This window comes from Macaca mulatta, chromosome 9, assembly GCF_049350105.2.
Source record: "Macaca mulatta isolate MMU2019108-1 chromosome 9, T2T-MMU8v2.0, whole genome shotgun sequence".
In the NCBI taxonomy this organism is placed as follows: domain Eukaryota; kingdom Metazoa; phylum Chordata; class Mammalia; order Primates; family Cercopithecidae; genus Macaca; species Macaca mulatta.
The window spans coordinates 115,912,119-115,939,299 of NC_133414.1; the positions used below are offsets into that span (position 1 = coordinate 115,912,119).

The window sequence follows — 27,181 nt, forward strand, 5'->3', positions numbered from 1 at the left end:
GGCAAAGCCACCACGAGCACAGACAGGTTTGCGGCACCAGTCCTCTCCCGTTGCACCCCACATAGCGCTTTCTGTGCATTAACTGCTTGCAACATCACCCCAAACCATGATCAACCCATTTGACAGATGAGGCAGCAGAGCCTGGAGTCCATATGACTGGGCCACATGGCACAGCTCACAAACACACAGGTGGAGCTACTCTGGAGTGTCTTGGCTCCACAAGTCCTGTCTGCCTAGCTCTCTCTGGGTGACTCAGCACTTCTCACTGTTCCAAACACTTCTTACTGTTCTTCAAACATACACCAGTGGTCCCACGAAGGTTATTGCTCTTGCTGTCCCCCAAGCCTGGCACCCCTGGGCCTTGATGATCCCAACCTACTCAGTGGAGATGTCACCTCTGCAAAGGAGCCCTTCGTGATCACTTAATCTCAGATGTCTTCAGCTGTAGCACCTGCCACATGACCTGGCTATTCTTACTTCTGGCACTCATCACTCTTGGAAATTGCTCTTCTTTCTAACTCCCACACTGGAAGGCAAACTTCCTGAGAACCACAACTGGGCCTACTTTGTTCTCAGTCATATCACCAGTGGCCACAGCTGGCACACAGTATGTGTTCAATAAATATCTGATAGAAAGGAATGAATGTAGCTATTCCACGCTGTGTTCAGAATCATCTGCTGACAGCAGGCCCTGAGAACTGCCCGTCCAGATTACAGAGTGGGAGACTGATTTTTGGGGATGGGAAGCAGTAATTACAGCAAGAGAAGACAAAGTACCTCCAGTGGAGGTTGGAGGAAAACTGCGTTTAAGATGGCATATGGTGCCTCTCAGGCCTATAATCTTGTTGACCTTTTCTAAACCCCAGAATTACCAACGGACCTTTTCTCTCTCCATCACATAGTTTGTCTTTTACTGACATCCCAGGTCACCTAGGGGCCCAGAAACTTCTCAACCTCTCTCCCTTGGGGGTTGCAGTCTGGTGAAATCTCTGAGCCACGACCTCCGTCATAGCATCTGGGGCCCTTCAGGAAGGGCTTTCTCCGCTGGCGCCTGGTGGAGACACACACAGACACCTACAGCCCAGGGAGGGGGCCCAGGACCAGCTCTAGCTAAAGACATCCCTTCCCCCTGCTTCCTTCTATGCTGGAACAAATACCGGATCTGCTGCACAGGGCTCTGGGGCTGGGAGAGGAAGGCCCTGGAGAACATGCTTGCAATTCACGCAGCACCCTCTGCACTGTAGCTCCAAACTGCCTCTTCATTACGGGGCCATTACATAAACTGGCGAGTCAGTACAAAAGAACCAAGCATGTCTGCCATCTAAAAATATACCTCTAAGCTCGTAAGGTCACAAGGCTGTCTGCAGGCTGGCAGCGCCTGCCTTGATTATGGTTATAGATTCACTTTTCTCCCTAAGCAATCTCACTTCTCCATGACTCATCAACCTGGGGATATGGATAGTGATGCATGGGTCTAACTCAGCTATTAGGATGAAGGACTTTCTGGAAGCCCAGAGGCCCAGTGCCAGCCAGCACAGAGAAACAGATGGCTTGCTAGTGGGAGAGGACCTCGCACAGCCTTTGTAGAGGGAGTGTAGCTCTTTTTGCTCCACTGCCTAGCTTCTGAAGTCCCTCAGTCCCTGGCTGCAGTTGTTTGCTTTTTACATCAGCAGCTACACACTCTACTTCATGTCGTAATGACCATTTCCTCTCAGGGAGTCTCCTCAGGCCAGCAAACTCGGGATACACAGGAAATCTACTCCAATCCCAGGATGGGAAACAGGAGATGGATTTTCCACAATCATCTTCTAAAACAAGGCAGAAAATTCCAAGTAAACAGTAGGCTGCCCTGAGAGGCTGATGACCCCACCACGCTTGGCCCAATGTCCTAAGGAACTTGATTTCTGCCCACCTCTCCAAAAAGCAAGAGACTTCAGAAAGCTAAGGCACACTTCTGAGTCAATTCTCCCTGGGCCTCCTGCTGTTGCACATGTCTTGTAAACAAGGCACTAACTGCTTTTTGTTTTGGATGATCTTTTCAAAGGTGCTTGCATAGCAAACAGCCTTAGAAGACAGAGGTAGTGCCTTGCTCTGGGGCATACGGCAGGTTTGCATATAGTCTTGGACTAAGGATAGTGTCTATCTTCGGAGCAAAAGGGCAGGTTTGTTTACCATCCATTATTAAAAGATGTGGGCTCCCCTCCTATAAAGTAACTCACTCACTGCATATGCAGGCATTCATCTGAGCCCGTCTTGTCAAACCTATGGAACTTGGAGGAACAGGAGAAGTCCCAAAGTATAAAAATATATGTAAATCAGGCCAGGTGCAGTGGCTCACACCTGTAATCCCAACACTTTGGGAAGCCAAGACAGGTGGATCACTTAAGTCCAGGAGTTCGAGGCCAGCCTAAGCAACATGATAAAACCCCATCTCTACAAAAAAATACAAAGATTAGCCAGGCATGGTGGCATGCAGCTGTAGTCTCAGCTACTTGGGAGGCTGAGGCAGGAGGACAGATTGAGCCTCTGAGGTGGAGGCTGCAGTGAGCTGTGACTGTACTACTGTACTCCAGCCTGGGCAACAGAGCGAGACCCTATCTCAAAATATATATATATTTAAAAATATATACATGTATATAAAATATTAAAAATATACAAAACAATATATGTATATAAAATAAATATATATATGTAATGAGGAAAAGATGAATACTTTTTTTTTAATCAAAAGAGAGCTGAAGTAAAAATATGTTTTCTATTTGTTTGTTTTAGAGACAGGGTCTTGCTATGTTGCCCAGGGTGGTCTCTAACTTATTCTCAACTGATCCTCCCGTTTCAGCCTATTGAGTTGCTGGGAATACAGGCATGAGCCACCATGCCCAGCCAAGAATACTTAAAAGGATATATTTTTTAAAAAGTTCCTTGCTTTGCAACAGGATTTATTATATGCCTCTTTTGAATAGAATAACACTTTGGACACCTAAAAGATCATGTGATTTGTTCCAAAGAGCTGAATTTGCACAGGTTTCTGGAACATGCCTTTTTGTTGAGGATGGGAATGCTGAGAGGTCGGGCCTAGGAGTGGAGTTTCTCTGGGACTATTATCAAACCACTGCCTCCTTTCTAAAGACCAGCTGGCATGCTTGTTTAACAGCACTCTCCACCTCCATAAAATAAAAATCAATTACTCAGGTCTGTGGTCTAGTTAGTTGAGTTATGCCAATATTAATTTCCTGGTTTTGATAACGTACTGCGGTTACATCAGATGTTACCATTGGGGGGAAGTGATGTGATGATGGAAAGTGATTTGACCTCTCCTTAAAATGGGAATAATGCCAGCTACCCTGCAGTACAGTGGTGGAATTGGAGGGGGGGAATGTAGAGTGCCTAGTATTTTTGCAACCTCTTGTGAGTCTCTAATTATTTCAAAATAAAAAGTTTAAGAAAATGCTGTGTTAGGAAACCGAATAGCCAAACTTGTTAGATCATAATTAAAGGAAGATAGCGCTCTGAAAGCCTTGGGACTATCTTATTTGTGATCATTAAAATAATAATAAATTAAATGGTCTAATTGCAAGAAAAATATCAATTACTCTGTGCTGGTGAGTAATTACCTCGGCCACTCAATGGAATGAGAGAGCCCTTACAGGTCCCCTGAGTCCCTGTGAGGTTCCAGCCCCCTGCTGCCCACACAGGGCACTCCTGAAACATGAGGTAGCAATGACAGCCTGAGGGAGGGACTGGACTGGCCGGTGCTCTGTCTCAGGCAGAACCTCTCAGATCCCTAACCTGGGAGGTGTGCAGGCAAGAAGAGAGGGACAAAGACAGAGTCTAGCTGAGGCTGTTGTGGCAATTTCTTCTTTCCCAAGGAAAGACATACGGCCCCATAGGAAGAATCGCGGCTCTGCCACCGTATGGCTAAGTGATGGTGGAGAGTGATTTGACTTCTCTCTAAAATGGGGATAAAGCCACCTGCAGTGAGACTGGAGGGAAGGTATGCAGAGTGGCTAGGATAATGCTAGGCACACGCTAGGAGCAATCAATACGTCTTTTTTTTTTTTTTTTTTTTTTGAGACAGTCTTGCTCTGTCACCCAGGCTGGAGTGCAGTGGCACAATCTTGGCTCACTGTAACCTCTGCCTCCCAGGTTCAAGCAATTCTCCCACCTTAGTCTCCCAAGTAGCTGGGACTACAGGCGTGTGCCACTATGCCTGGCTAACTTTTGGGTTGTATTTTCAGTAGAGATGGGGATTTCACCATGTTGTCCGGGCTGGTCTGGAACTCCTGGCCTCAAGTGATCCACCCATCTCAGCCTCCCAAAGTGCTGGGACTGCAGGTGTGAGCCACTGTGCCCAACAAGTCTTAACAAAGTACCCCCCATCCAGTCTCATGATAGAAACATGACGGAAGCAGATAAGGGCCTTGTCTCAAAGGAAGGCTGCAAAAGGCAGCAAAAGAGACGGGTGTGTCTCCCCAGTCTCACATAATATGGGGTTTGCAGGCATAGGCCTGGAGGAGCTCCCTTCCCTTCTCTCTACCCCTTGCCTCCACCACCACTCTTCAGGGTGTCTGGGCTCTGGAGTAACTGTCTGCCCCTTTCTGCCCATGAAACGTCTGGGTTTTCTTTCCCAGGATGCCTTGCTGGAGAACTGCCAGTCCTACATGGGTCCATAGCTTCTCCTTGCCCTCCCAAGGCTCCACAGACTTCATAAAGGTTGGTGGTCCCAGGCACAGTGGATTTTCACTTCCAGGGTCTAGAAAGTAGGTTCTAGCCCTGGTGAAACAATTCGGGGGCTCTCTTACGGGCAGTTCCCCTACAAAATTTTCTATAGGATTTGATGGATATGCCAATGTCAGCCCCCTGGGCCAGCAGTGTACTGGCTCCCCACTCTACCATCTTGTTGGCCCTACTCACAGACCCCCAATCCTTACCCCCAACCACAGCACCACTGCACAACACTCCATCTGTCCCCCAAGAGCCAATGGGCACTGTCTGGGTCAGCTTCTCCAGGGATGGAGCTTCTGCCTTTGACCACAGGAGCCCCAGGCACTCCCCACTTTTCAAATCTACAGGCTGACCCTGAACTCTGACCATTACACCACCCAGACATATCACAAGCCTGTGTCCTAGGTCCCAAGACTTATAGCCCATGTGTGAGATTTTCTGCCAGGATTTGACTGGTATCAATGGGCAAGCATGTAACCAAGCCATGGGTTCCTTTCTTCTCTAATTCCACTGCTTTCTCTGTCAGCTCCACCAGTCAGTCAAAATTCTATGAGCCCTCAGCCATCAGCCTGCAGCCACATGGGCCAAAGCAAATCAGCTGGCCTAACACTCTAAGCATATCCCCCAGACTCCACACTTGGGCAGCAGAAATGCTTATCACATCCCAGCATCTCTGGAGCTAAAATTGAGACCCTTCTGGAAATAATGGGTGCCTTCTGCTTCCACCCCTTGGGATTTCCTTGCTCTGAAATTTCAGGTGAGGCAAAGGGCTGGCAAGGCTATTCCCAAGGCTGGCTGCTAACCCTTCCTGGGGTTGAAAGACTGTTAAGTTCTCTGGGGTTCTGCTGAGTCACTGCTGCTGGGGGTGAGCCTGGGGGAATCAGCAGGTAGCTTCAGACACCCTCCCTAGAGGCAGGGAAGCAGAAGCAGAGCCTTGAGCTGGTGTTAGCGTGTATAGCAGATACTGCCCCAAGCCCCTGTACCAGCTGAGGCTCCTCCCCTCAGTGTTGTGAGTGTGGGCTGCTGCTAGGGGCTCCCAGCTGCCCCCTTCTTCAGATGCATGCCCCCGGCCATCAGAGCCATCATGCCCATGCTCTACACCCTTTGGAGGAGGAGGCAGCCCACAGACAACGGGTGACTGATTGGGGGGGGTGGCTATAAAAGCTGTCCCCTAAGATGGAACAGTTCTGTGGTGCCATTCACCCACCAGAGCTCCCCGTGGGATCAGGCGGAGGTTGGGCTTAGCTGAACACACATCTCTGCCTCACTTCCTCCTCTGCCCCATCCTGTTTCCTTCCCTGCCACAGGAAGTTCACGTGACAGCATACCCTCAAAAGCCACATGCATGCGAATCCTCATCTCAGGCTCTGCATTTGAGGAACTTGACCTAAGATAGGCAATGTTCATCACTGCCCTTCTCTGACACTCTCTCCTCCTGTGCATCAGGGCAGTGGGGGTGGATGGGGAATCCTCACACCCACTCAGCTTGCCCTGGCCAGGTTCTGATTGTGTTGGGTTATTTTTCCTCCATCTTTCTCCTTCATGTCCGAGCTAAGGAGTGAGCAGAGCATAACAGGGTTAAGGTAGTTTCTAGTGAGCAGGAGGAAGGCCAGGGACAGGGCTTGGGAACCCCAGGGTAGGATTCCAAATGGCCAGCAATGTGTATTTTGAAGTCCTGGAGAACGAGTGAGCTGAAGAGAAGGGTCTAAGAGGGAACCCTGCTGGAGGAAGGCAAGAAAAGAAGCCAAGCCAGGAAAAAGAAGGGCACAGGGTGGGGGCAAGTCAACCTCATTCCTCCTGACAATATCACCCGCTATGCACGGTCACATTTGCACAGGAGCTGGAAGGTGTCCCCATGCTTGACTTTTCCCAGTAGGTGGTGGTGTGGGGGCAGGTGACTTTCTTGATTAACAGCTGCCATTTATTATTTACTGTAAGACAGACATTGTGCAAAGTGTTTTGCGTAAATTCTTTTAATCCTCACTGCAATCCTGCAAGTAGAAACTGAAGTTCAGAGAGGTACTCAGTCCCGTGGCAGCTGCTGTGTTCTTGGTTCCTGGGCAGCGGATATGAAAGGGAGCCTGGCCTAGGAGTCAGGAATGACAGCTCTGGTGTGGGCTGTACTTCCTGGCTGTGTAGGCTTGTGCAAGTCTATTAGCCTCCCTTGGCCTCAGCTTCCTAGTTAGTAAAATGGGGATGACCACCTTGTTGGGAGGATCAAATCAGATTATATATGTAAATGTGTGGTATAAAATGCTAGGCATGCATGGAACATTAGTAATTATAAGGACTAACATTTATTTGGCCCCCACTAGGAGCTGCCATAGTTCTAAGCACCTGAGATACACTCATTTATTTTATCCTTGAAACAGCCCCATGAAGTACATTCTATCATCATCCCCATTTTCCAGATGAGGAAACTGAAGCACAGAGAAGTTCATGCAACCGGTAACCAGCAGAGCCAGGGTTTCCAGGGTGAACCCGGGCAGTCTGACTCCCGAGACAAGGGGCTAAGGTAGCCGCAGTACACAAGCCGTTGCCCTGCGTTCCACCCTCCAAGCCTATCCATCCTGTGGGGGCCAGCTCCAGGCCCCCCCTTGTTCAGGAGGTCTCTGCTGACTTCCTTAGCTCACAATGAGGTCGCTGTTCTCTGAGCTCCCTCTCCAGTCACCCTCAAATTGCACAGTGGTAGAGTCACATCCTGCCTTAAATGGTCCTGGGATGATGGAGCAGATCTTCTCTCCCACTAGCCTGAGGGTTCCATAGATGAAGAAAACAAATCAGATCTCCCTTTAATTCACCAGCCCCATGAGCTCTGACAGGCTGAGCCCCGGTAAACAGCCACTGATGGAATGGTACTGGGGTGCTCTTTCTCTGGAGTGCTAGCTGAGGAAGAAGTGGGAGAAGCCCATTCTTCTGGAGCAAACTGGTGACCTTCATGCCCCAAGGCCAGGCTACCACGCTGTGGCCTCAGGTTGCCTCTAGGACGCTTGTGCCCACAGTGTCCCAGCTGGGCTACCAGACCCTGGCACTGAGCTTCCAGACTGTACTGGAGCACCATCTAAGGTTGTCACCAACCTGGATGCTGGACATTCCATTCAAGACCCAGTGCAAAGCCACACAAGGCACGCAAGTCACCCCATATGAACTCCTAGGCCAGGGATGGAGAAGCAATCCTGTGCCTCCGTGGAGGGAGGCCAGGGGCTGACTAGTTCCAGTCTTGGGTGGACACCCTCACTGACTAGTTCCAGTCTTGGGTGGACACCCTCACTGACTAGTTCCAGTCTTGCCCAAACTGTGGGATTTAGAAGTTCTTCCTTGTAACTAAACTAATTATCTCCAGCTATAGCATAGGACTCCGAGGACAGGAGGTCATAGGGACTCACATCTTTCGCTGCTTTTGAGGATGGAGGAATGCAGGAGAAATGCCTTTCAGAGAGGAGTCACTCTCTGAGGGAGGTGCCCCTACATTTGTTTTCAAGTCAGCAAGTAGGCACTGGCTGTGGGCTGGCAGTGTGCCAGGGGTTAGCAAGATGCAGGCCCTGCTTCTTGCCAAGGTCTGACTGATCACTGTGGTCCCGACCTGTGCAGGTCCAGGGCCAGCCTGAGCCCGGGGGGAAGCCCACTGTGAACGGAGCTCTTCTGGCAAACGGTAGGGGTTCTGGAAAGCCAGGGGACAGCATCGCTCACCTGGCACAGGGCAGAGCCAGACATGGACCAGGAGGCCCGAGTTTATGCCTCAGTTCTGCCACTTTTACGGACAGTTCTTTAGCCTTTCTGAACCCCAACATGTTCACCCATTAGGGGAGATTATACTACACACCTCGGTATGGAGATGTGCATATGATAACAAATAAAAAAGCACTCCATGGCTATAAATCTCTATACACACTTAAGACATCATCAAAATAACAGGTTCCGATACACCTGAGAAGTTTTCCTGTAAATTACATAACGTAACTGATTGCCTTAAACACACTCCAGAATGGTGTAAGCCGCCTCTTCCATATAAGGTGACATGAGGACTGGAGGAGATCAGATCGGGGAGCGTGCTCAATTTAAGGTTATCCATGATTAGAATGGGAGTCAGCACAAACAGCTCAGCCTGCAGCTCTTCATCCGTTCACAGGAGAACTTGGTCTCTCTGTGCTTTTTGTGAAAAGGAAACCAAAGTCCAGGAGTCTGAGAAACTCCTCAGAAGCTACAGGCCAGGAGCCAGCAGAGACGGTCTTGCAATGGTGGGAGAAGCCACTTGGAGGACAGTGGCCTTCACGGTCTGGAGCTTCCAAATCCCCTGGGGGAATTGTTCGTATGCAGATTCCCAGGCATGCCTCCCCCAGAATTTGCCACTTAGTAGCCTCTTCTCAGCCTAAGGGAAGGACCGGTCCTTCCCCGGTATCCTTATCCCTGGGTGGAGCCACCCAATGCTTACCTGGGAGGAAGGGGATGATCCTTTGCTTGGGGTCCTTCTGGCCACCTTCAATGGGAAACTTATCCAAAAGCTGCATCTGAGAAGCCAGACAGACAGAGGGATAGGATTCAGAAGACCAGAACATTCCTCATCAACCCTTCCCCACTCCACTCCACTTCTCCAGGGCCCCAGTGTCCTCATACAGATGAGTGATGCCTGAGATCCCTCATTTCACAGATGATTAACAAACCACATGGGGCATGAGAGGGAGGAGGCCAAAGCTCTCTCTGCATTGAAGAGGGCATCTGATCAATCTCAGCGAGCGGGTAGGAGTGCAGGGGAAGGTGTCAGGAGATGACCCCAAGCAAGGCTGGGGTAGGGACTAGAGGCTTTCAGGCCAGGCTGCCTGTAGGGTTTCCAGAGGCTCCTTTGGGCCTGGTTTCTTTCATACTTCGTCTGTGGGGTGAATCCTTCAGCCACTGGCCATCCCAAACCCTCTTGGGCCAGGATGGGGGACGGCCCCATCTGATACTTTAGACAGACCACCTACCTTCCAGAACCATGCTGTGGAAACAGACCCAGCTGTTATTTTAATTGCAAAACCAAATCCATCCCATTGCCCCCGCTGCCGGAAGACCACTCCTCCACTTCCTACCTTCCCACCCTGAGATCGCTGCTGTTTTTCCAGGGACAGACCCACTGGAAGAGTTTCCATGATTCTGGAGGAAAAACTGTTTTTTCTTTGCTATTCTGGGCTAAAATTCTATGTAAACTGGAAAAACACACAGAAGACAGGATGGATGAGGCCAGGGTCCCTTTGTGTGTGGCTGATCTCCTTTCTGAGGCGTAGGCAGGAGGGGAGTCATGATCTAGTCCTGCTGCCCAGCTGTGTGACCTCAGGCAAGGAATGGAGCCTCTCAAGGTTAGGCCTCAGGCCCCTCCTTGGTAGAATGAGAAGGATCAGTCACATGATCTTTGAAGTCCAATCAGTCCTTCAAATATATATTGAGCATTCACTTTACAGCACTGGGCACTAAGGAAAGGGCAGTAAAGAAAATAGACAAAGTTCCTGCCCTAAGGGAGTTTACACTCTACTGGAGGGAGACAAACAGCAAACAAATAAATATGTCATGTGCCAGGGAAGATCAGATCAGTGCCGCGGAGGAAAATCAAGTAGGATACAGCACCGGAACAGAGCAGGAGTTGTCATTTTATATAGGGTGGCAAGGAAGGCCTGACCCCGAGCTAGCAATTCTGCAGAGACCTGCAGGGGGTGAGGAAGCAAGCTACACTGGAGAGGGAGAACCTTTCAGGCAGGGAAGCAGGACGTGCAAAAAGAGCCTGGCAAGGCCAATGTGGCCGGAGTGGTGTTAGCCAGGAGCAGAGGGACAGGCAATGAGATCTGAGAGGCAGGATGGGCCAGAGCACAGAGGGTCTGGTGAGGCTGCGGTGAAGACTCAGGGCTTATCGTGATGGAGGAGGAAGTCCTGGAGGGTTCTGTGCAGAGGCAGATGATCTGCTTCACACTTAGAAAAGACAGCTTTAGCTATGGCGTAGGGAATGGACCACAGGGTGGAAGCAGGGAGACCAGTTAGGATCCTACTGAAGGCGACTTGGACCAAAGTGTTAGCATTGGAGGTGGTGAAAAGCGGTTTGTCTTTGCCTGTTTAGTGTTGCTATAAAGAAAGACCCAAGGCTGGGTAACTTATCAAGAAAAGAAGCTTATTTAGCTTAGCTCACAATCTACTGGGCATCTGGTGAAGCCTCAGGCTGCTTCCACTCACGGCATGGAAGGGGAGGGGGCATGTGCAGAGATCACAGAGCGAGACAGGAAGCAGAGGGCAAGGGGGAGGTGCCAGGCTCTTTTAAACAACCGGCTCTCATGGGACTCATTCATTACCATGAGAACAGGACCAACTATTCATGAAGGATCAGCCCCCCTGCAACCCCAACACCTCTCATTAGGCCCACCTCCAACACTAGGTATCAAATTTCAACATGAGACTTGGGGGGAACAAAGCTAGGCTAGATTGTTTGTGCGTGTGTGTGTGTGTGTGTGTGTGTGTGTGTGTGTGTGCATTTATTTCCATCCATCCATCCGTTCGTCCACCCATCCAGCTCTAACACACAATTTTAGGATTGTCTCTTGCATAATCATTACCCAATATACCCAGGTTATTTAGATCCCACATAAGGAAGGGCAGGTCACTGGTGATTCCATTCAAAACAAGACAAAGACTGCAGCATGATTAACTTTCACTTCCCTGAATACAGATGGATATTTAACAAAAGCTGGCTCATGAATTTTTCTTTTCTTTTTTTTTTTGAGACAGAGTCTTGCTCTGTCACCCAGGCTGGAGTGCAGTGGCACGATCTCAGCTCACTGCAACCTCCGCCTCTCGGGATCAAGTGATTCTCATAGCTGAGATTACAGGCGTGTGCCACCACGCCTGGCTAACATTTGTATTTTTAGTAGAGATGGGGCTTCATTATCTTGGCCACGCTGGTCTTGAACTCCTGGCCTCAAGTGATCCGCCTGCCTCAGGCTCCCAAAGTGCTGGGATTACCGGTGTGAGCCACGACGTCTGGCCACATGAGTTCTCAATGTTTTAAGTCGAACTCTCAAATATTTAATAATTGCCTGCTATGTGTAAAAACAGCAACTGGGCCATAACACTAAAAACAGGATTTTTTTTCTTTCCTACATCTTAACACTCAGCAAGGATTTTAAAAATTAATACATTTTCAAACAAATTCTATATAGATTAGGACTCCTACTTTCTCTTTTTCCCATTTTCCTCACCCATATTCTGTTTTTGTAAATTTCATTTCTATACTAACACTATTACATAAGTAATTCATGTTCGCTAAGGGAAAAAAACTAGAAGTTTTAGCAGTGGGTGGTCAAAAAGAGAATAAAAATCACTCATAATCTCTCTCCCTGGCATTAATATTTTGGGATACCTATCTTTGCTAGGCATTCTTCCATCCATGTAAATAAAATGAACCCATCAATACTTTTACACTACATAATGAACATTTTTTCCATGTCAATGAATACTTTCATATCCATGTTCTTTTTTCTTAAGAGACCAGGTCTCACTCTGTTGCCCAGGCTGGCGTACAGTGTGCAATCATAGCTTGCTGCAGCCTCAAACTCCTGGGCTCAAGTGATCCTCCCACTTCTGCCTCTGGTGTAATTAGGACTAGGTGTGTGCCACAATGCCCAGCTAGTTTAAAACATTTTTTTGTAAAGATGGGATCTCACTGTGAGGCTAGTCTCAAGATCCTGGCTTCAAGAGATCCTCCTACCTCGACTTCCCAAAGCACTGACATTATAGGCGTGAGCCACTGTGCCTGGGCCACGTCAGCATTCTCAATTGGTACACAGAATTTCAGTTCTGGATGAGCCATAGTGTATTTACCCACTCCCCTACTGTTGGATATTTAGGCTGTTTCTGATTTTTCACTACTATACAAAGCACTATAGTGAATACCCTTGTTCACACATCTGCACACTTCCTTAATACCAATGTATTCCTTTTTACTTTTTATCTTGTTGTATTCCATGCATATTTATAAGTACCTTAAATCTTTTCCATAAGAAGAATGAGAATTCATAAATGGATAACTAACATGTTATTGGGGCCTCGGAGAAATGGCTCCATAGGTTTCTGATGAAGAGGTACGGAGATGTCTGAGGAGAGAGGTGGGCCCAGCAACACACACCCAGGTATGGAACACTTTGTCCTGATCTCAACAACCTGTCTCCCGAAGCAAGGCGACCAGCTGTTCCACCACAGGTGGTGAGACCTCACCCAAGTTGCTATGACTCTCTGGGGCTTGAGGGAGTTAGGCTACAAAAACTTGACATTTTTTCCCCAGCTCTGACATGCATGTTCTCCGACTCCTCCATCTCTTTCAGACCTAAGAGACTGAGATTCTCACAGTGCAGAGGGAATGTGGTGCTGTGGGGAGTAGGCAGGGGCAGGCAGGACTCATGCATTCATTCCTTTCCTCCAAGAACAGTTACTGTATGCCTTCTCCAGGTCAGGCTCTGCCTTAGGTGCTAGAAATAAGTTAAACTGTAGCCTTGCGGCCAGGTGCAGCAGTTCATGCCTGTAATCCCAAAACTTTAGGAGGACAAGGCAGGAGGATTGCTTGAGGCCAGGAGTTCGCAGACCAGCCTGAGAAACCCCATCTCTACTAAAACAACAACAACAAAAACACAATAATTAGCTGGGCATGGTGGTGCACATCTGTAGTCCCAGCTGAGGCAGGAGAATCGCTTGAACCTGGGAGGAGGCTGCAGTGAGCCAAGATGGCGCCACTGCACTCCAACCTGGGCGACAGAGCGAGTCTCCGTCAAAATAACACACACACCCTGCAGCCTTCACATCAAGGAGCCAGGCTTCACAACCTTCAACATGCATCCACAGCTCTTGGCAGGTTCTGATTCAGCAGGTATGGGCGGGACCTCAGGTGCTGAGCCCAGCCACACCTGTCACCTAATCCCACCACCAGGCTAAGCCAGCAGAGCCCCGGAGCTGCTCTCCCCGTCAGTCATCCCCCACCCCCATGGACCACTGGCCACGGAAAACGGAAGCACAGCTAACCAGCTGCCAGGGACACTTTTTCTGCCCACAGGTCAACTTTCAACGAAAGCAAATCTCTGGGCTCAGACTCCACAGCAAACCAAGTAAGAGTTCACTCTGTGTGACGCTTGTAGCTGGCAAAGCTGCGCAGTTCAGCATCTTGGTCCTCAGTACGTCAGACTGGCGGGCGGTGAGAGACAGTGAAAATGTCACCCCTCCCAGAGGGCCAGGCAGGCTGCAAAGCGGGCTGTGAAGCCTGGTCACTACCCAATTTGCAGGGCTGGTTTTCACAGATAAAACAATCGGCGCTGAGCGGGGCTGTCTCCTGAACCTGCTGCCCCGCCCTCTGGGAGGAAGGAGGAAGCCTGGGCGCGGGGGCGGTGAGGCAGGAAGGCTCCGCCCAGCAGAGAGTTCTGTGGGACCACCTTTGCAGGCAGGAAGTGGATTCTCCTGTCACTCCAGCACCGGCCTAACTCAGGCTGGAGGAAAAGCAGGGCCCATCGCAAGGGTCCTGGCTGGAGTGAGAGGCGTTTGGCTAATGGAGTCCCTCGCAACCACATCAGAACCTCGCAGTGTGTGGAGGAGGCCAGGCAGTTTATCTAAAGGGTGGATCCTGTGAGAGATAGGGGACAGCTGGGCTCCACGCGCTGGCTCCAGCCAGGGAAAGCTGATTCAGCAGCTCTCCCAGGGCAGGGCTACGCAGCAATCCACGGAGGGGAGAAGGGAGGACGGACGAGCCCAGCTGGGGCACATCTGTAACCCAAGAGGCCGGCTCCTCGCCCCTCCCAGAGGGTGGAGCTCCCAGCGACTCAGGCTTTCAGGCCCAAATCCTCAAACCTTCACCTTCTGCCCTGTCTAGCTCAAGAAAAAAGGGTGCATTACTACAAAAAGCTGGTGGCTTTCCTGACCCAGAAATTCCCCTTAAAAAGAGACAAGGACAGCCGGGCGCTGTGGGTCAGGCCTGTAATCCTGGCACTTTCGAAGGCCGAGGCGGGAGGATCACCTGAGGTCGGGGGTTCAAGACCAGCCTGACCACATGATGAAACCCTATCTCTACTGAAAATACAAAAATTAGCTGGACGTGGTGGCGGGCGCCTATAATCCCAGCTACTCGGGAGGCTGAGGCAGGAGAATCGCTTGAGCCCAGCGGGCGGAAGTTGCAGTGAGCTGAGATCTCAGGATTGCACTGCAGCCTGTGCGACAAGTGTGAAACTCTGTCTCAAAAAAAAAAAAAAAAAAAAAAAAGAGAGGGAATGAGACAAGTCCACCCAGTCTCTGTGGGGACCATGCCAGATTGCGGGAAACCTCAGAATTCATTTGTTCATTCTACTTAGCTGAGGACTAAGCAGTCCCTGTGTTACATGCAGGGGACACATCAGCGAATATCACAGAAAAAGAGAGGGACAATAATGATAAGTGTGGTTTTTCTTTTCTTTATTTTTTTTGAGACAGAGTCTCGCTCTGTTGCCCAGGCTGCAGTGCAGTGGTGCAATCTCGGCTCACTGCAACCCCCTCCTCCCGGGTTCAAGTGATTCTCCTGCCTCAGCCTCTTGAGTAGCTGGGATTACAGGTGTGTGCCACCATGCCCGGCTAATATTTTGTATTTTTAATAGAGATGGGGTTTTGCCATGTTGGTCAGGCTGGTCTCGAATTCCTGAGCTCAAGTGATCTGCCTGCCTCAGCCTCCCAAAGTGCTGGGATTACAGGTGTGAGCCACTGCGCCCAGCCTTCTTTTCTTTTTTTGAGACAGGGTCAAGCTTTTGTTTTCCAGGCTGGAGCACAGTGGCACAATCCCAGCTCACTGCAGCCTTGACTTTCTGGGCTCAAATGATCCTCCCACTTCTGTCTCCCGAGTAGCTGGGATTACAGGTGTGCACCACTCAGCTAATTGTCTTTTTTTTTTTTCCTGTAGAGACAGGATTTCACTATGTTGTCCTGGCTGATCTTGAACTCCTGGCATCAAGTGGTCCTCCTGTCCTGGCCTCCCAAAGTACTGGGATTACAGGCATGAACCATCATGCCCAGCCATTTTCTTTATGTTTATTCTCTTTGGGAGTTCACAAGGCTTCTTGAATCTGTAAGTTGGTAATTTTCATAATACTTAGAAAATTTGTGGCCATTTAAAAAAAAAGTTTTGTTTCTACTCCATTATAATTTTCTTCTATTTCTGGGACTATTAAAACACGTAAGTCAGAAGACTGCATATTGTACTACATGTTTCTGGAACTCTGTGTTTCTTCATTCTTTTTTCTCGGTTATGCGGATTGGATCATTTCTAATCATCTATATTCAAGTTAAGTGATCCTTCTGCCATTTCCATACTGGTGGTAAGCTCATCCAGTGAAATTTTCATTTCAATTATCACACTTTTAAGTTTCAAAAGTTCTATTTGACTCTATTTTTTATAGTTTCCATTTCTCTGCTATCTGCTTACTCATTAAATCCATATTTTCCCTTAGTTATTTAACTGCCTTAAAGTCTTTCAACATCTGGGCCATCTCTGTGTTAGTTTCTAGTACTTTTTTATACCTATGGGTCATATTTTCTTATTTCTTTGACCACTTAGTAATGTTTCATTTTAGACTTGTCATTGTGGCTAATATGCTGTAGAGACTCTGGATTCTGTTATTTTTCTCTGAAAAGCATTGATTTTTGTTCTAGGAGCCAATTCAAGTACTGGTTAATCACCTTAAACTTATGTAGGCAGAGTTCTCTGCTTTCTTAGGGTGGATCTATGGAAAGTCCTAGGGATTTTCCAAGTACCTCTAACTTGATGTGACTCAACCTCCAAATTTTGTCTCCTCTGTGGATATTGTTAGGACTTATTCTTGGGTTTCATTAGGGTGAGTTTACAGTAGGCCTTACTTTAGGGTCTTACTTAGGTCCTTGCTCCTAAAACGCAGCCCTTGCGGTGTCCCAGCTGGTTGCCTGGAGTGTTATGCAGATTGGATCATTTCTAATGATCTATATTCAAGTTAAGTGACTCTTCTGCCATTTCCATACTAGTGGCCCCCCAGATAGGCCTGAAGGAACAGCCAGGAAGAGGGAGAGAGGAGACAGAGAGGACCTGTCCACCCTGGCAAGGAGTTGGGATGCATTTAGCTGGGACGTGGCTCATGCCACGCTGAGGAAGCACGGTGCCAGAACATACCCCGACTTTGAAAGGGAGCCCACTCCAGGTTCCAAAGTTCCTTAACAAGTCAAAGAAGTCTTCCTCGACCATTTTCTAGAAAACATGCGAGCCTTCACTACTTCAGGTCCCTTCCCAACCAGGCCTTTACCACATCAGCAGGATTCAGGAGTGTCAGTCATGGTCCGTGATCTGAGTGGGAGCTGGGACACCCACATGGGCACAAGGGACTTACCTAGCAGCATTAGGTGAGTGTCAACCTGCTGAGTGGTATGAAAAGCCAGGTGATGGGAGTTTAGGAAAGGACACCATCAGTGTGGCTGCAGTGAGCAAAAGGATGTCTCAGAAGAGACATCAGAGCGAGGCCTTGAATAGAGAGCTGGGAAACGGGAGGAAGGCCTTCCAGAGGGAGGAATGGCAGGGACTCATGCTCGGAGGTGGGACTGTCAGGATTGCTACAGGAAGCAGCGGGATGGGAGTGATTTGCCTTGCTCATGGATTCCATGAAATGCTGCCGTGTGTTAGAGAAAGTGCTGGGATCCGGGGTGGAGGCCCCTGATCATTTATTCCAGTGACCTGAGGATGACCACACAGCTGGCACCAGGACTGGATGAGGGCAGATGCCTGATGTGCCACTCTCAGGGGGAATTAGGGCGCCCTAAAGCATCACCAGCAGTGTGACAAGATGGAGAAGTCATTTTCAGAACCCATCTCAAGGACGGCACTGCATGTGGCTGGAGTCTCTGGGATGGGGACTGGCAGGTGGGAGGTCTCACATGCCCGTTTGATAATAACACACACTCACTAAGCTGCTGTTTCCAGTGTCTGGGTTGCGGAAAGCAGAGCCATTTCCATTCCCAGGCTCTAGGGGAGCATCTGTTTCCTTGCCTTTTTTAGCTTCAAGAGGCCGCCCATATTATTTGGCTCATGGTCCCTTTCTCTGTCTTCAAATGATAAGTGTATAGGCTGGACACTGTGGCTCGTGCCTGTAATCCCAGCACTCTGGGAGGCCAAGGCAGGAGGACTGCTTAAGCCCAGGAGTTTCAGACCAGCCTGGGCAACATGGTGAGACTCCACCTCTACAAAATATATAGATTTAAAAATTAGCTGCATGTGGTGGTGTGCACCTGTGGTCTCAGCTACTTGGGAGACTGGGGAGGGAGGATCACTTGAACCCAGGAGGTTGAGGCTGCAGTGAGCCATGATCATGCCACTGCACTCCAGCCTGGGTGACAGAGCTAGACCCTGTCTCGGGGGAAAAAAAAAAAAAAAAAAAAAAAAAAAGGGTATTGTGTTCATGCGTGTGTGTGTGTGTGTGTGTATTCTAACTGTACTTAATTTGCTAGGGCCACTGTAACAAAGTACCACAAACTAGGTGTCTTAAAGAGTTTGATTGTCTCACAGTCCTGGAGGCTAGAAGTCCAGTATGAAGGTATGGGCAGGTCGGTTCCCTCTGAGGGCTGTGAGGAAGGGTCTGTCCCAGGCCTGTCCCCTGGCTTCAGGGATGTAAGTCATCTATGGCTTTCCTTGGTTTGTAAAAGCATCACCTTGATGTCTGCCTTCATCTCCACATGCTGTTCTCCCTGTGCGGGTGTCTGTCTAAATTTCCCCCTTTAACAGAGACACCAGTCGTGTTAGATTACGGAGCCACCCTACTCCCACATGATCTCAACTAATTACATCTTGATGACCCTGTTACCAAATAAGGTCACATACCAGAGGCTAGGACTTCAATATGTGAATTTTGGGAGGAACACATAAAAACTTCAACCCATACCATTAACACACATTAAAACGAAGCATAACCATTACAAGATAAATACCTGCCTGTATACTATGAAGAGTCTCTTCCTGAATCACAGTGGTGCTTACACAACATTTTAGAAAATGTGAAGAAGAAAAATAAATGGTGCATAGCTAGGCAGCTCTGCATTCAAATCAGTTTTCTCATCTGCGAACTGGGGACAGGGACAGAACCTGATTGGTCAGGTGGGTGAGAGGATTAAATGAGATAATGTAGGTAAAGTGATTAGCACAGAGCCTGGCACTAAGTGCTCCATATACACCAGCTATTCTTATCATCCCTGTCACCATTACTCTTGTTACGACACCAGGCTGTGTCCCTCATGCCAGGGAAAGTGCTTAGGAAACTACAACCCTGAGGTCAGGGAGGCAGCAGGGAGACTGAGAGGGGCGGACGGGTCTGGGAAGTGTCTTGGCCTGGGCCAGCTTGGCTCTGGGCACCTACGGGCCCCAGGGGAGTTGCGCAGCTGGCATGCGTGGGCCAGGGTTGGGGAGGAGGCGTCTGGCTTTCCCAGCAGCTCATTCCGTGCGTGGGGGCTGATGTGACATTTAACATGCTGGGCCTGGGAGGACAGCCCAACACCTGCAGTGAGATGTACACAGGGTGAATTAAGCAAAGACGTGCCGGAGGATGCAATCCCAGGGGAAATCCTCAAGCCACAGAAAGCCTCTCTGATGCCCAAAAGGTGCCCAAGGAGGCTGGCTACCCATGCCTGTCCCCAAACCTACCCCAGTGGGCTCATTCCACACATCCCCACCTGCTGACCCATGGCCTTTGTGCAGGAGAGAAAGAGCACTAGGTTGGAGTCAACAGAGGAAGATTCTAGTTCTAGCCTGCAAGAAGTTGCTGGGCAACCAGGGCAAGTGACTTGACCTCTCTGGGCAACCACAGCCTCATCTGTGAAATGCTGGACCTGCCTGTCTCCACAGGTGTTGTGAGGATCCAAGGAGAAGATGCAAGCAAGTGCTGCCAAATGCCAGAAGTCATTATTCCCATTTAACTTCTCTGAGCCTCAGTCTACTCATCTGTAAAATGGGGCCATGCCTGTTTTTCCCCTCCATGGTGGCTGAGGTTAAAAAGGGAAAATGAATATGTAGAGTGCTTTAACACAGGCCAGGCAGAGGAAACCCCCAGAAGGAGGCACCTCTCTTGGCACTGTTTTACCGTTATTAGTGGTCTAGTTAGTAGTGGAACGCTTGAGGGCTGAAGTCAGAACTCCAGCTTATTCTTTCCTAGCTACATGACCTTGGCCAAGTCACTTAATCTCTTTGTGACCCCATTTTCTCATCTGTAAAGTGGGAGTAGAAACAGCGCCCCATGGCACTGTGCAGATGAAATGAGAATACAGGTGAGCAGGTGTACTTGCCTTACTGTGAGTGCTAGATGGATGGGGTCACCAGTTTTAAGGTAAAGAGACTCCAGTGGTGTTTCCCTGATCTCTGATGCCCTCCTCCAGCCCTTTCTGCTTTCAGGGAGCCGCTCAGGGCCATCTGTCAGGCCCATCTAACCCTAACTGCCAACGGCTGTAAGGCCTTCTGGGTTTTTAACCTATAATTTCACACCGTTTCTCATCCTAAGGCTGTTGAGCTTCGTCCCAACGCAGATCGCTCAGGTGACTTCAGCTCCCCTTGGCCAAGAGGGAAGAGCATAAGGCCAGGGTGGCAGAGCACCTAGGGAGCTAGTAACGAAAGCAGTCAGATCAGATATTCTGCATGTGGCCAGCTCTGAGCCTGGCTCCTGGAGGAAGGAATAGAGTCTCCCCAGGAGTCACAGAATCTGAGGCATGGCTTCTTACTATGTTTTTGTTTTTGAGACAGAGTTGTTCTGTCGCCCAGGCTGGAGTGTAGTGACACAATCCCAGCTCACTGCAACCTCCACCTCCTGGGTTCAAGTGATTCTTCTGCCTCAGCCTCCCGAGTAGCTGGGATTACAGGCACCTGCCACCACGCCCAGCTAATTGCGGTATTTTAGTAGAGATGGGGTTTCGTTACGTTGGCCAGGCTGGTCTCGAACCCCTGACTTCAAGCGATCCACCCACCTCAGCTCACAAAGTGCTAGGATTACAGGCATGAGGCGCCGTGAGGGGCTGGCTTCTTACTATGGATGGGAGCTACACCCCAGCATCCTCCTGATACCCCAGTGTGCCACCCTGGCTGCTTGTGAACTTCCCTCCCTTTCATCCCTAGGAAGTGTGGGAGCTGTGGGAGCCTGGTGCTGGGGCAGGGAGGATGTACATGGGGCAGTGTGAGGGGCAGGGCTGCGAGGGTCATCTGAAACAGAGGAAGAACTCAGACTTTCTCCTCCAGGCAACAGGCAGCCCCTGAGGCTGCTGAGCAGAGGAGAAACACTGCTCCACTAGAAGTGGAATTCTAGGAAGACACATCTGGCCAGGACAGAGGATGGAGAGTGGTGAAAGAAACATCTGTGTGTGGGACAGCCAGCCAGAGGAATCCTGGCACCAGCCCAGGGCGCCGGTGGTGACACTCCGCAGAGAAGGAGGTCTGCCCAGATTCGAGGTGTTTTTTGGCAGGCTCCTCGCTGTGGTCACCCTGTTTCCTCCTGGGGATCTCTAGCCATCCCCTAGCCTTGCCAGAGACCACTCACAGGTTTTTGAAATTCCCTCTAAACATGCCTGACACTTTTCTCTCTCACACAAACTCCAAGGACCATCCAAAATACGAGGAGGTCCTGAAGAAGAGGGGAGGAGAAGGAAGGCAACCGGCTTTAACCTTTTCCCGGCTGAACCACACCCCTAGCCTCAGTTGTTCTTGAGTCATCCTCCAAATGGCCTAGAACTGTGGTACCCCAAGTGCCTTGGCCACTATGGGATCAAATTCAGAACGAAATCTGGGACAAAGAGAGCAGTTTTTGGCAAAGATGAAGCCAAAACAGACCCTCAGCGGTCCTGGGCCCAGGCCGCTGCTCAAGGCAAGGAGATTCCAGAACGAGCTCCCAGTGTGCAACCCTGATGGGCTTCCTGGAAAGGGAAGCCAAGTGGAACACTTCTAAATGACAGTCTAACATCCTAGCCTTTCTCCTTCCCTTCCCCAAGCATCTCCATTCCTCATTGTTTTCTCTATTCCAAATGGGTCAAGATGCCCATAGGTCTCAGAACCTTCTTCCCCCAAAGTCTTGTCAAAAGGAAAAGCAAAAGAGTAGGCTACTGCAGAAGGCTGGGGTCAAGCAGGCAGAGTTCAGCTCCTCCCTGCAGCCTTGCCTGGTTAATAGGGAGCCCTGGGGCTGTGAACCAGCACCAGCCTCTTTGGCCTTCCCAGGAAATAACAGTGGCTGGGCCATCCTAGAACTCAGGAGAGGGCAATGAAAGCATCCTTGAAGACACTGGAAGCCACCACTGAGGCCCTGTGTTGCTGAGTGGAACCCTCAAAGGTCAGGCAGGCCCAGCAAACTCCAGCCAGAAGCACTGCCTGCACTAGGTGACTTGGAGAGTCACCTCCCCACTGCCACCCCTTCCTCCTCTGTTAGAAACTTCCTGGCATGAGAGACCAAGATACATGTGAAACCTCTTCAAAGGTCCAGGCAAGAAGAGTGCTAAGTTCGAACCAGTCTCTAACGTTGCTACAACTTGCTCCCCGATCTACAGATTTCATCTTTGGCTTCACACCCTTTGTTGGCTCTCTGCTGCCTGTGGGACACGAGCCTATTCATGACCTCTGCTCGACTGACCTCTCTAGTCACATGCCCTGCCATCCTCGCTTGTCCGTCCCTGCACACTGCCTGGCCTGCCTGAGGTCTCCCCTAGTAACCTGCTGTTCCACCGCTCCTTCCTCCCCATCACTCCAGCAGATCGGTCACACTTCTAGAACTATGCTTACCATACTAGATTTAATGATTTGCTTATGAAACTGTTTCCTTCCAAAAGCCTGTCAGCTTCTTGAAAGTCATGTCTGTGCCTTGATATTCCCATTGTCCATCATGGTATCCAACACACACCTGGACCTATGACTAGAATACATTTCCCAGCCTCCCTTGCTGGGAGGTACAATCATGGAACTAAATCCTGACCAGTGGCTCGGGAGCAGGGTAATGTACCCCTCCCTTTGGCATAACCCACAGAATCTGCCTGCAATCCTTCATATTCTCTCTTCCTTTGCCTGCTGGCTAGATGTAAAAATCCATGCAGGATGGGGTCACCAGCTGGGGGAGTCTGAGTTCCTGAATGACTGTCTGGAGCAGAGCCCTCTAGTGACTTGTTTTGGTCTGGGACCTGTGCAGAAAATAAGTCTTTATTATGTTGAGCCACTGAGTTTGTTATACAGCAGTTAGCCTGCCCTGACTCATACAGAGGAGCTCAATCAAGGTCTATTGAAACAAACTAAAAGAGGGAAGGCAATAGAAAATGTAGATTCCTCCAGCGGGTTCTAATCTTAGATCCAATCAAGTCAGGCATCACATTCCCTACATGACTCAACTATTGCTGGAACTAAACCGTCACCCCTCTCCCACAGCCCTATCTATCAAACCCGCATGCACAGTGGTTAGAATGCCATGCTTTCCCCAGGAAGGACTGAGAAGGGTGGAGGACTTGCCAGATGGCCTCTGAAAGTCACTCCAGGTCAGTGAGCCACACCTCAAGATCCTGGTTTCACAAGCTTGTAGAAAGCACACAGAGACACAAAGCTGAATTGCAGGAAGGGGCCTCCTCCTTGCCACAGGGGCATCAACAGGCCCGAGACATGACCCTCAAGCTCAGAGGAACCAATGATGGGAACCACCACCTCTCCAAGGCAGCACACGCCATTGCTGGGCAGCCTCTGGGAAGTGCTGCAACAGGGCTCCTCACAAAGCCCAAATTCACCAGATCAGATCCCCACCTCGTCACGAAGGGCTATGACCTAACAAGGGAAAGATCCCACTGGGATTGAAAGAAGAATAAGAGAGGAATGGAGAAGAGGGACTTCAAACATAGCCCCCCAATGTTCCACGCCAGTGCTACTCAATGCAGACTGTGGCACTGACATCACCTCAGAGCTTGATGGAAAAGCAAAATCTCAAACCCCAGGCAGACCTGCTGAATCAGAATCTGTCTTTTAGCAAGATTGCTCAGTAGTTCATGCGCACATGAAAATTTGAGAAGCCCTCATTGTTCTCTGCCATAAAGATTCCATCTAATCCTTGACAAGTGGATCCCAATAGTAAATCTAGCCCATAGGCAAAGATGGGCGCACAAGAGGAGGAACGGGAGCTAAATAAAACATGCCTTTAAAGCGGAGGAGGAGGACAGCAGGCCTCTTTCTCCCATTCCTTCATGCCCAGCAGCAGCTCACTATGCATTCATTTATTCATTCCACAATGATTTCCCGAGCACACATATATGGCAGGCACTGTTCTAGGCATCGGGAAAACAGAAGCTATCAGCAGGCAGCATCCTGCTCTCTGAAAGCTCACATTCTGGGGAGAAGGGGAGGGAGGTGGGGAATGACACAGTAAACGACAGTTAAGAAGACAATGGGCTGGGCATGGTGGCCCATCCCTGTGATCCCAGACTTTGGAGGCTGAGGTGGGAGGATAGCTTGAGCCCAGGAGTTCAGCCTGGGCAACATAGGGAGAGTCCATCTCTTAAAAAAAAATAAAAAAAAAAAAAAATAGTAATAGGTTGCAATAAGTGTTTTGAAGACAGTAGAATGTGACAAAGTGACCACGAGTACATGAATGCATGACTGGGGGAGCTCTCGGATTCTGTGAGAGGTGCCATGTGAGCTGAGTCTGACTGCGCAGGAGTCAGCTCCTTGGGGACCTAAGGGAAGGGACTAGAGGCAGAGGGAACAGCAAGGACAAAGGCCTGGTGGCAGCACTGCGCTTGGTGCCCAAGGAGCAGGTGAAGCAAGTGAGCTGGGGTGCTGAGAACAAGCAACAGGAGGGTGGCAGAGATGGGTCTGGAAGGGCAGGCAGGGCCATGACCCAGGGCCTGGGGGCCGGGCAAGGAGTTTGGAGTTCATTCCAGAAAGAAAGGGAGTCTTCAGAAAGGTTCAAGGCCATGGTCTGCTAGGATAGGGTTTATGTTTTAGGAGGGCTCTGATTCATGGGAAGACTGGATTACGGAGGAGGTGACAGTGAGAATGTGGAGACCCCTGAGGAGGCTGTCTCAGCTGCCCAGGTAAGAGGTTGATGCGGGGCTGGACCAGGGTTGGGGCAGTCAATGGAGAGGAAGATGGCAGATCCGGGCTGTCTCTGGAGGGAAGTCTGAGAAGATGAGCTGAGTACGAGCTGACTTGCTGTTGGGCTGGACATGGGACATGACTGGCCAGGTATGGGGTGGTCCCAACTGGGTTTGAATCCCTTTTGGCACCATAGATGCACATAGCAGCTGACCCAGGCACAAGTGTGCCCCGTACAGGTCTGAAGGTGTCAAAGCTGGCATCTGCTGCGTGGATGGCTTCCTCCCTGGTCACTCAGGTCAGGCATTTATTTTGCCCATAGACGTCTCCTATAACTTCTTTTTGGAATCTCCTTAAGCCAAGGGCTTCCCAGTGTTTCTTCACAGTGGGGAAAGGGGAGAACAAGGTGGAGCCCAGAAGGAAAAAGAGAGGAATCCCTACAGCTAAAAATAAACCTCCGGCAGTGTTGCCAGGGAAGCCTTGTAAAGCAGCCCCGCAGCGAGGCGAGCCACCGGGGCAGCCTGTGCTTCCCAGGCTCTGCTGCCAGACCTTCTGATGAGGCTCTCCTTGGGGGAAAAACTGCCTCCTGCCAGGGACCTGGGAAATGCAACAGGAAAAGTCCCCCGGCAAAGCTTGGTGTCTTCCAAGCCCACCCTGGTGCCCAGCTGCAGGCTGCTTCTCCAGGTGGCAGCCCAGCTGCTGACTCAGGTGATGGGCTCCTTTCAAACAGGGGGAGCTGCCCACCTGGAATGAGGTGCAGGAAGAGGAAGTGCAGGGAGAGAAGGTGCTGGCTACTCGGGGGTTGCTGGGGCACCTGTGTGCAGGCCTGCCCTTTTCCAGGCCCCGCCCTCCCTGGACTCCAGACCCCAAGAGGTCACAGAAGCAGGGGTCGCCCTAGCCTCTGTGCATGCCCAAGGTGGTCCTGTCCCACACCTTACCCACGTGGATGCCTGTGCCTGGAGCGCCTTCCCAGCCTACCTGAACCCCAGCCCTTCTCCTAGACCCACCTCTAGTTCCACTCCTACACACAGACCCGAGGCAGGAGGAAGGGAATGTAGTATTGACCAGACACCTCTTCTATCTGCACCATTTTATTTATTTAAAAAAGACGTATCTGAAGCAAATGTGGCAAAATATTCACATGTGTTAAATCTGGGCAGTGTGTCCTCTCACGCCTGTGATATTATTTTCTATAGGATTGAAAACACTCATAATTACAAATAAACACTGGAGAGAAGCTGCAGCACAGAGAAGCACTGGCAGCGGCTGGCTGGAGGGCAGGGCAGTCCCAGTAAAAACTCGGGGGGTGCAGTGAGGAGGCAGGAGGATGGGTCTGCTGGGGTGGAGGAGGAGGAAGAGGAAGAGAAAGGGGAGGAGGTGGGGGAGGAGGAGGAGAAGTAAGAATGAGGAAGGAAGGGGAGAAGGGGGAAAACGAGAAGAAGGGAGTGGGGAGGATGTGGGGAGGGGTCCAGATGGCAGCTGGGTTTGGAACACACTGAGGTGGAGGTACACGTGTGGCTTACGCGCAGAGACACCTGGGAGCGCAGAGACACTGGGAGCCGCAGCCCACTAGGTGTGTCTGCTTAGATGGGTAACCAGTCTGCAGGTCAGCTCGGGTTGCATCTGTCTCCAGCCCCTCAGCCCCACTCTGGACACCATGACTTACCCTTAGCAGATGCTCAACAAATGTGTTGAGGTGCTCACTCCCAACCCTTCCTTCCAGTTGATGGCAAAGGCTTGGACCAGAGAAAATGGTTGTTCGCTGAGAGAAGATATTCAAGGGCAAGCAAAGCCCTGCCCCGAGCCTGTTCCTGACACCTACCTGACCTGGATCACTGACAGCTTGGGGGCCAGCCTGACCCTACAAGAGCCACTCCCTTTCCTGGGCACCTGCGTACTGCTCAGCTATTTCTAGCAGGAACAGCAATGGGGCAGGTGTGGCCTTAGAGGAACAGTTAGCACAGGAGTGGGCAGGGATTAGGCTATGGAACAGACAGATGAGACCCGGGGGACCCTCTGTCCAGAGAAGGGGAAGAGCTGGCCCAAGACTCCTGCCCTCCGTGCCCCTAACCCCACCCACAGAGACTCCAAACTCCGTTCTCCGGGGGTAGCCTGAGTGAGGGCTGAGGCCACTGCCAGCCCCTTGTACTCATAGGGCCCCCCTGGCACAACATGGCCCAGGGAAGGGAGGAAGCAGTCACTGCTCTGCTGGGAGGGGACAGAACAACGGCTGGCCATCATGGCTGCCCACAGGAGGCAGGGCAGCCTCCCCATCAGGTGCCAAGACTGCCGCCTGATTCTAAAAGGCACGAGCCACTCTCGGGACAGCTGCCTCCCCTTCCCCACAGTCTCCTGAGAGGGCAAGCAGCTTCCCTCCCCTGCAAGGGCTTCTGCCTTCAC

General features: G+C 50.4%; 1 protein-coding gene across 4 annotated transcripts in view; it reads right to left on the bottom strand.

Moving 5' to 3' along the window:
- Positions 1-27,181, bottom strand: part of SH3PXD2A (SH3 and PX domains 2A) — a 256,400-nt gene that overhangs the window by 160,491 nt on the left and 68,728 nt on the right. For all 4 annotated transcript variants that reach the window (XM_015148097.3, XM_015148095.3, XM_015148096.3 and 1 more), the window contains exon 3: positions 9,158-9,233. In XM_015148097.3, coding sequence (XP_015003583.1) covers positions 9,158-9,233 — 76 coding nt within the window. The remainder of the gene's footprint in view (positions 1-9,157; positions 9,234-27,181) is intronic.